This window comes from Salmo salar, unplaced genomic scaffold, assembly GCF_905237065.1.
Source record: "Salmo salar unplaced genomic scaffold, Ssal_v3.1, whole genome shotgun sequence".
Lineage (NCBI taxonomy): Eukaryota > Metazoa > Chordata > Actinopteri > Salmoniformes > Salmonidae > Salmo > Salmo salar.
Window position 1 is genome coordinate 42,501 of NW_025548467.1, and position 10,000 is coordinate 52,500.

At 43.9% G+C, this 10,000-nt stretch overlaps 1 protein-coding gene across 6 annotated transcripts in view; it reads right to left on the reverse strand.

Moving 5' to 3' along the window:
• The window catches only part of LOC106595741 (glutamate receptor 2), a 105,325-nt gene that overhangs the window by 10,427 nt on the left and 84,898 nt on the right, over window positions 1-10,000 (reverse strand). For 2 of the 6 annotated variants that reach the window (XM_045712409.1, XM_045712411.1), the window contains exons 13-14: window positions 9,438-9,685; window positions 2,609-2,723 (exon numbers count right to left, since the gene is read on the reverse strand). In XM_045712409.1, coding sequence (XP_045568365.1) covers window positions 2,609-2,723; window positions 9,438-9,685 — 363 coding nt within the window. Of the gene's footprint in view, window positions 1-2,608; window positions 2,724-3,236; window positions 3,429-9,437; window positions 9,686-10,000 lie in introns of those variants that run through there. The other 4 variants (XM_045712408.1, XM_045712410.1, XM_045712413.1 and 1 more) reach the window with 3 other exon arrangements.

The window sequence follows — 10,000 nt, forward strand, 5'->3', positions numbered from 1 at the left end:
GCCCATGGTGGAATCATCTCTCACCCGCTGAATAAAAAACGGAATGGTAAAAATGTACTGGAGACCAACCATTAGTATTTATGAGCACTTTTGAGTTGTTTCATAAGAAAAAGTCTGAGATGACTCCAACCCTGTAGCTAGCTGGCAAGCCATGACTCCAACCCTGTAGCTAGCTGGCAAGCCATGACTCCAATCCTGTAGCTAGCCGGCAAGCCATGACTCCAATCCTGTAGCTATCTGGCAAGCCATGACTCCAACCCTGTAGCTAGCTGGCAAGCCATGACTCCAACCCTATAGCTAGCCGGCAAGCCATGACTCCAACCCTGTAGCTAGCCGGCAAGCCATGACTCCAACCCTGTAGCTAGCTGGCAAGCCATGACTCCAATCCTGTAGCTAGCTGGCAAGCCATGACTCCAATCCTGTAGCCAGCCGGCAGGCCAAGACTCCAACCCTGTAGCTAGTTGGCAAGCCATGACTCTAACCCTGTAGCTAGCTGGCAAGCCATGACTCCAACCCTGTAGCCAGCCGGCAGGCCAAGACTCCAACCCTGTAGCTAGTTGGCAAGCCATGACTCTAACCCTGTAGCTAGCTGGCAAGCCATGACTCCAACCCTGTAGCTAGCCGGCAAGCCATGACTCCAACCCTGTAGCTAGCCGGCAAGCCATGACTCCAACCCTGTAGCTAGCCGGCAAGCCATGACTCCAATCCTGTAGCTAGCTGGCAAGCCATGACTCTAATCCTGTAGCTAGCTGGCAAGCCATGACTCTAACCCTGTAGCTAGCTGGCAAGCCATGACTCCAACCCTGTAGCTAGCTGGCAAGCCATGACTCCAATCCTGTAGCTAGCTGGCAAGCCATGACTCCAACCCTGTAGCTAGCCGGCAAGCCATGACTCCAACCCTGTAGCCAGCCGGCAAGCCATGACTCTAAACCTGTAGCCAGCCGGCAAGCCATGACTCCAACCCTGTAGCCAGCCGGCAAGCCATGACTCTAACCCTGTAGCTAGCCGGCAGGCCATGACTCCAACCCTGTAGCCAGCCGGCAAGCCATGACTCCAATCCTGTAGCTAGCTGGCAAGCCATGACTCTAACCCTGTAGCCAGCCGGCAAGCCATGACTCTAACCCTGTAGCTAGCCGGCAGGCCATGACTCCAACCCTGTAGCCAGCCGGCAAGCCATGACTCCAACCCTGTAGCTAGCCGGCAAGCCATGACTCCAATCCTGTAGCTAGCTGGCAAGCCATGACTCCAACCCTGTAGCTAGCCGGCAAGCCATGACTCCAACCCTGTAGCCAGCCGGCAAGCCATGACTCCAACCCTGTAGCCAGCCGGCAAGCCATGACTCTAACCCTGTAGCTAGCCGGCAGGCCATGACTCCAACCCTGTAGCCAGCCGGCAAGCCATGACTCCAATCCTGTAGCTAGCTGGCAAGCCATGACTCTAACCCTGTAGCCAGCCGGCAAGCCATGACTCTAACCCTGTAGCTAGCCGGCAGGCCATGACTCCAACCCTGTAGCCAGCCGGCAAGCCATGACTCCAACCCTGTAGCTAGCTGGCAAGCCATGACTCCAACCCTGTAGCCAGCCGGCAAGCCATGACTCCAACCCTGTAGCTAGCTGGCAAGCCATGACTCCAACCCTGTAGCCAGCCGGCAAGCCATGACTCCAACCCTGTAGCTAGCCGGCAAGCCATGACTCCAACCCTGTAGCTAGCCGGCAAGCCATGACTCCAACCCTGTAGCTAGCCGGCAAGCCATGACTCCAACCCTGTAGCTAGCTGGCAAGCCATGACTCCAACCCTGTAGCTAGCTGCCAAGCCATGACTCCAACCCTGTAGCCAGCCGGTAAGCCATGACTCCAACCCTGTAGCTAGCTGGCAAGCCATGACTCCAACCCTGTAGCTAGCTGGCAAGCCATGACTCCAACCCTGTAGCTAGCCGGCAAGCCATGACTCCAACCCTGTAGCTAGCTGGCAGGCCATGACTCCAATCCTGTAGCCAGCTGGCAAGCCCACCTTGGTGACAATGTTACTGCGTGGGAATCTTAGATTTGTATTTTAATTTTAAAATAACTGTCATTGAAGTTGGTGGTAACTACCGATTTCAGATCCGAGGAGAGAAAATTGTGTTTCGTTAAGGGCCCAGAGTGACCAAGAAGGCTCAACCAATCACCCTACGGATATTATTGACTTTGCCTCCGGGCATCCTATGAAGGGAAATGTAACGTACTGGTTGTGTGTGTGTGTGTGTGTGTTGTGTGTAGACAGTGTGTAGTACTGTGGTGTGTTCTGTGTTAAACAGTACTGCATGTGAACAGCGTTCTCATCAACTCAAACCACACCTTTATTTACCCTGCTAGCCAATGGGGTGTCGTTTGTAAAGTTGAATCATCTTAAATGTTTTAACAATCTGATTTATTTTCGGACATCTGATTTATAAGGACATTTTTATAATTTTTTAATTTTTTGACCTGATAAATCTAATCTTTACAAACGGCACCACATACTAGCCGGACTGACACAGACAGTGTGTGTGTGTGTGTGTGTGTGTGTGTGTGTGTGTGTGTGTGTGTGTGTGTGTGTGTGTGTGTGTGTGTGTCCCACTGTGACTGACCTTACTCCCTGAGTCCTTGGTTCCACATTCCCCTTTATCGTACCACCACTTGTTCTTTAGCTTGTCTAAGACTCCTTGTTCACTGAGTTTCAACACCGCTAGGTTTACTGGCACTCTTCACAGGGCACGGGGAATAACATAAATAACATTAGCTATGTTATGTTATGTTATTATTTCATGACATACAGCTGTTATGTAGCCTTATGTAGCTTCCTGCCTCCCTACAACAGCCGTTATATTAAGCCTCATCTAGCCTTCCTATGTGTTGTCTAATTGAGGTGGCGATAGGCCTTGTTGCTCTACATGTCCTGGCTGAACGTTGAGCTCAACCAGACAGATAGGCACCAACGCATCACCCTGAGTAAGCAGCACAGACACAGAGCACAGCCTGTCTACTTCACATAGCTCTATGGCCTGTGTGTATATAGATATATATAGACTTTTTTGTTGATTGCCAAATAAAATCAATCAATCAATCAATCAATCAATCAATCCCCCTGATCCATTGAAGGAGTTCATCAGCTCCAGAATCCCAGGGGTGATGTGTGTGTGTGTGTGTGTGTGTGTGTGTGTGTGTGTGTGTGTGTGTGTGTGTGTGTGTGTGTGTGTGTGTGTGTGTGGCGTCTCCGTGCCGTGTGTGTGCTGCTCACTCCCTGGCCTTAGTTACCAGTCTGTGGCCTGGTGGCGGCTGGGGGCGGGGCTAACCTTGCTTTCTCCTCCTCCGCTGCCACACTCTCCCTTGTCGTACCACCATTTATTTTTCAGTTTGTCCAACAGGCCCTGCTCATTCAGTTTTAACACGGCCAGGTTCACTGCATTTCTACCAACGATAGATAAAACACACTGGTGAGACAGGATGATGTGACAGGTCTGTTCCCCCGAGCTGAATCCTTAGCAGTTAGCCTTAACCTTAGATATTACCATTACTGTTAGCAATTAGCCTTAACCTTAGATATTACTGTTAGCAATTAGCCTTAACCTTAATATTACTACAACCATTAGCATTAGCACCAGGATTAGCGCAATCCTGTAAATCAGCATTAGCAATTAGCTTAGCATAATGTATCAGGCTCTGTTATTGGGATGGTGGCTAAAGGCTAGTGTACAGAAGGCTATCATAATAAGATAATATAATATACATGCCTTGGCTATAGCCAGTAATAAACTGGTCTATATCATAATAATAATAATTATAATAATAATATTAATAATATTATCCAGTAATAAACAGGTCTATATCATAATAATAATAATAACAATAATAATAATACAAATCTTAATAATAATAATAATCATCATATAATCCAGTAATAAACAGGTCTATATTATAATAATAATAATAATATGACCCAGTAATAAACAGGTCTAAATAATAATAATAATAATAATAATAATTATAATAATAATAATAATAATAATAATAATAATAATATGACCCAGTAATAAACAGGTCTAAATAATAATAATAATAATAATAATAATAATAATAAAAATAATAATATCACCCAGTAATAAACAGGTCTAAATAATAATAATAATAATAATAATAATAATAATATGACCCAGTAATAAACAGGTCTAAATAATAATAATAATAATAATAATAATAATAATATGACCCAGTAATAAACAGGTCTATATGATAATAATAATAATAATAATAAAAATAATAATAATAATATCACCCAGTAATAAACAGGTCTATATGATAATAATAATAATAATAATATGACCCAGTAATAAACAGGTCTATATGATAATAATAATAATAATAATAATAATAATAATAATAATAAAAATGACCCAGTAATAAACAGGTCTAAATAATAATAATAATAATAATAATAATAATAATATGACCCAGTAATAAACAGGTCTAAAAAATAATAATAATAATAATAATAATAATATGACCCAGTAATAAACAGGTCTAAATAATAATAATAATAATAATAATAATAATGATAATAATAATAATAATAATAAATAATAATAATATGACCCAGTAATAAACAGGTCTAAATAATAATAATAATAATAATAATAATATCACCCAGTAATAAACAGGTCTATATGATAATAATAATAATAATAATAATAATAATAATATGACCCAGTAATAAACAGGTCTATATAATAATAATAATAATAATAATAATAATAATAATAATAATAATATGACCCAGTAATAAACAGGTCTATATGATAATAATAATAATAATAATAATAATAATAATATGACCCAGTAATAAACAGGTCTAAATAATAATAATAATAATAATAATAATAATAATAATAATAATAATAATATCACCCAGTAATAAACAGGTCTATATGATAATAATAATAATAATAATAATAATAATAACAATAATATGACCCAGTAATAAACAGGTCTATATGATAATAATAATAATAATAATAATATCACCCAGTAATAAACAGGTCTATATGATAATAATAATAATAATAATAATAATAATAATAATTATAATAATAATAATAATAATAATAATAATAATAATAATAATAACAATAATATCACCCAGTAATAAACAGGTCTATATGATAATAATAATAATAATAATAATATCACCCAGTAATAAACAGGTCTATATGATAATAATAATAATAATAATAATAATAATAATAATTATAATAATAATAATAATAATAATAATAATAATATGACCCAGTAATAAACAGGTCTATATGATAATAATAATAATAATAATAATAATAATAATAATAATATCACCCAGTAATAAACAGGTCTATATGATAATAATAGCCACATGAACAGACATCACTCCACAGAAACAGAGCGATCAGACAGCAGTTCAACAGATAAACATTTAAACAAATAAGAAACACAACAGTCATGCAGATTGATGAATTAAAGATCCCACTAGTTGCCCTGTAACATAAACATACTCCCCAACCATCCTTCCTCAGTACCCTGATATTCCGTAGCCCCTAGCCCTAACCCCTAACCCTAACCCCTAGCCCAACCCCTAGCCCCTGACCCCTAAACCCTAACCCCTAGCCCTAACCCCTAGCCCAACCCCTAGCCCAACCCCTAGCCCTAACCCCAACCCCTAGCCCAACCCCTAGCCCTAAACCCTAACCCCTAGCACTAACCCTAACCCCTAGCCCTAACCCAACCCCTAGCCCTAACCCCTAACCCCTAACCCCTAGCCCTAACCCCCAACCCCTAGCCCAACCCCTAAACCCTAAACCCTAAACCCTAACCCCTAACCCAACCATCCTTCCTCAGTACCCTGATATTCCCTAGCCCCTAGCCCTAACCCCTAAACCCTAGCCCTAACCTAACCCCTAGCCCAACCCCTAGCCCTAACCCTAAACCCTAACCCCTAGCCCAACCCCTAGCCCTAACCCTAAACCCTAACCCCTAGCCCAACCCCTAGCCCTAACCCTAACCCCTAACCCCTAGCCCAACCCCTAGCCCTAACCCTAAACCCTAACCCCTAGCCCAACCCCTAACCCTAAACCCTAACCCCTAGCCCTAGCCCTAAACCCTAAACCCTAGCCCAACCCCTAGCCCTAACCCTAAAACCTAACCCCTAGCCCAACCCCTAACCCTAACCCTAAACCCTAACCCCTAGCCCAACCCCTAGCCCTAGCCCAACCCCTAACCCTAGCCCTAAACCCTAACCCCTAGCCCTAACCCTAACCCCTAACCCCTAGCCCAACCCCTAGCCCAACCCCCAACCCCTAGCCCTAGCCCTAACCCTAGCCCTAACCCCTAGCCCTAACCCCTAGCCCTAACCCCTAACCCCTAGCCCAACCCCTAGCCCTAACCCTAAACCCTAACCCCTAGCCCAACCCCTAACCCTAACCCTAACCCTAGCCCAACCCATAGCCCTAACCCTAAACCCTAACCCCTAGCCCAACCCCTAGCCCTAACCCTAAACCCTAACCCCTAACCCCTAACCCCTAGCCCTAACCCAACCATCCTTCCTCAGTACCCTGATATTCCCTAGCCCAACCCCTAGCTCTAACCCTAACCCTAACCCAACCCCTAGCCCTAACCCTAAACCCTAACCCAACCATCCTTCCTCAGTACCCTGATATTCCCTAGCCCAACCCCTAGCTCTAACCCTAACCCCTAACCCAACCCCTAGCCCTAACCCTAACCCTAACCCAACCATCCTTCCTCAGTACCCTGATATTCCCTAGCCCAACCCCTAGCCCTAACCCTAAACCCCAAGCCCTAACCCTAAACCCCTAGCCCAACCCCTAGCCCTAACGCTAAACCCTAACCCAACCATCCTCCCTCAGTACCCTGATATTCCCTAGCCCTAACCCCTAGCCCTAACCCTAACCCTAACCCCAACCATCCTTCCTCAGTACCCTGATATTCCCTAGCCCAACCCCTAGCCCTAACCCTAACCCCAACCCAACCCCTAGCCCTAACCCTAACCCCTAGCCCTAACCCCTAGCCCTAACCCAACCATCCTCCCTCAGTACCCTGATATTCCCTAGCCCTAACCCCTAGCCCTAACCCTAACCCTAACCCTAACCCCTAGCCCTAGCCCTAACCCTAACCCTAACCCCAACCATCCTTCCTCAGTACCCTGATATTCCCTAGCCCAACCCCTAGCCCTAACCCTAAACCCCAAGCCCTAACCCTAAACCCCTAGCCCAACCCCTAGCCCTAACGCTAAACCCTAACCCAACCATCCTCCCTCAGTACCCTGATATTCCCTAGCCCTAACCCCTAGCCCTAACCCTAACCCTAACCCCAACCATCCTTCCTCAGTACCCTGATATTCCCTAGCCCAACCCCTAGCCCTAACCCTAACCCCTAACCCAACCCCTAGCCCTAACCCTAACCCCTAGCCCTAACCCCTAGCCCTAACCCAACCATCCTCCCTCAGTACCCTGATATTCCCTAGCCCTAACCCCTAGCCCTAACCCTAACCCTAACCCCTAGCCCTAGCCCTAACCCTAACCCTAACCCCAACCATCCTTCCTCAGTACCCTGATATTCCCTAGCCCAACCCCTAGCCCTAACCCTAAACCCAACCCCTAGCCCTAACCCTAACCCCAACGCTGATCTTGACCCTCAGAGTATGGCTGCCCTAACCCTAACCCTAACCCCTAGCCCTAAACCCTAACCCTAAACCCTAACCCCAACCATCCTTCCTCAGTACCCTGATATTCCCTAGCCCAACCCCTAGCCCTAACCCTAACCCTAACCCTAAACCCTAACCCCAACCATCCTTCCTCAGTACCCTGATATTCCCTAGCCCAACCCCTAGCCCTAACCCTAACCCTAACCCCTAACCCCTAGCCCTAACCCTAACCCCAACGCTGATCTTGACCCTCAGAGTATGGCTGCCCTAACCCCTAACCCAACCCCTAGCCCTAACCCTAACCCTAACCCCTAACCCCTAGCCCTAACCCTAACCCCTAACCCCTAACCCAACCCCTAGCCCTAACCCTAACCCTAACCCCAACCCTGATCTTGACCCTCAGAGTATGGCTGCTCCAAATCAACCCAGGCATTAGCGAAAACATTCTCTCTTCAGCCAATCAGGAAGAAGCAAGATAACTATTGGTCTGAAGCCCATCCCTAGGTACCGCAGGGGTTTATTGTGACCAGCCACTAAGAACTATGGGTAATGTAGTCCTGTGGCCAGCCACTAAGAACATTAGGTGGTGTAGTTCTGTTGCCAGCTGCTAAGAACTCTGGGGTAGTGTAGTCTTCCCTAGGCTTACAGGTGGTCAGAGTTGGGGATAGGGAGTACTATACTGTACTATATTATACTACACTAATATAAACCGCTGTCTTTCAGATCATCAGGGTAGGTATGATACTATAACAACAGTAGACATATTGTTATACTATACTGTAATATACTATAATATACTATACTATAATATACTATGCTATACTATACTAGCCTGTATATAAACCGGTGTGTTTCAGGTCATCAGGGTAGTTAAGATGCTATAACAACATTAGTGGACATATTGTTATACTATACTACACTATACTATGCTATACTATGCTATGCTATGCTATGCTATACTATGCTATGCTGTACTATGCTATGCTATGCTATACTATACTATACTATACTGGCCTGTATATAAACCACTGTGTTTCAGGTCATCAGGGTAGGTAAGATACTATAACAACATTAGAGGACATATTGTTTTACTATGCTATGCTATACTATGCTATGCTATGCTATGCTATACTATGCTATGCTATGCTATGCTCTACTATACTATGCTATGCTATACTATGCTATACTATGCTATGCTATGCTATACTATGCTATGCTATGCTATGCTATACTATGCTATGCTATACTATACTGGCCTGTATATAAACCACTGTGTTTCAGGTCATCAGGGTAGGTAAGATACTATAACAACATTAGAGGACATATTGTTATACGATAATATACTATACTATACTATGCTATGCTATGCTATGCTATGCTATGCTGTACTATGCTATGCTATGCTATACTATACTATACTATACTGGCCTGTATATAAACCACTGTGTTTCAGGTCATCAGGGTAGGTAAGATACTATAACAACATTAGAGGACATATTGTTTTACTATGCTATGCTATGCTATGCTATACTATGCTATGCTATGCTATACTATGCTATGCTATGCTATGCTATACTATGCTATGCTATGCTCTACTATACTATGCTATGCTATGCTATACTATGCTATACTATGCTGGCCTGTATATAAACCGCTGTGTTTCAGGTCATCAGGGTAGGTAAGATACTATAACAACATTAGAGGACATATTGTTATACTATCTCACCCACCTTAATGGGGATCCTTTTGGTGTGGCGATGCCGTATCCTTTAGAGTCCAGGTTCCCTCCCACCTTCATGGTGTCGCAGGGTTTCCTCTGCTCGATGTACTCGTTCATGGTGGACTCCAGAAGGTACGCGTACTTCCCCTTGGACTTCCTGACTCTCAGCACCCCTTCCGCTGTCTTCTTCACAAACGGAGACGGCTCTGCCGACTTCATGTACTGCCACATCTTGTCAAACAGTGCAATCTTCGACCTCTGTTGAGAGACAACACATTAGAACTACACTCTAACCTCTACACCCGCCACATCTTGTAAAACAGCAATATCTTCGACCTCTGTAGAGGGACAACACATTAGAACTACACTCTAACCTCTACACCCGCCACATCTTGTAAAACAGCAATATCTTCGACCTCTGTAGAGGGACAACACATAAGAACTACACCTTAGGGTAGGACGGTATACAGTATTTTACTATATACAGGTTTTGATACACAGACCAGTGTATTTTACTATATAGAGGTTTTGATAAACAGACCAGTGTATTTGACTATATACAGGTTTTGATAA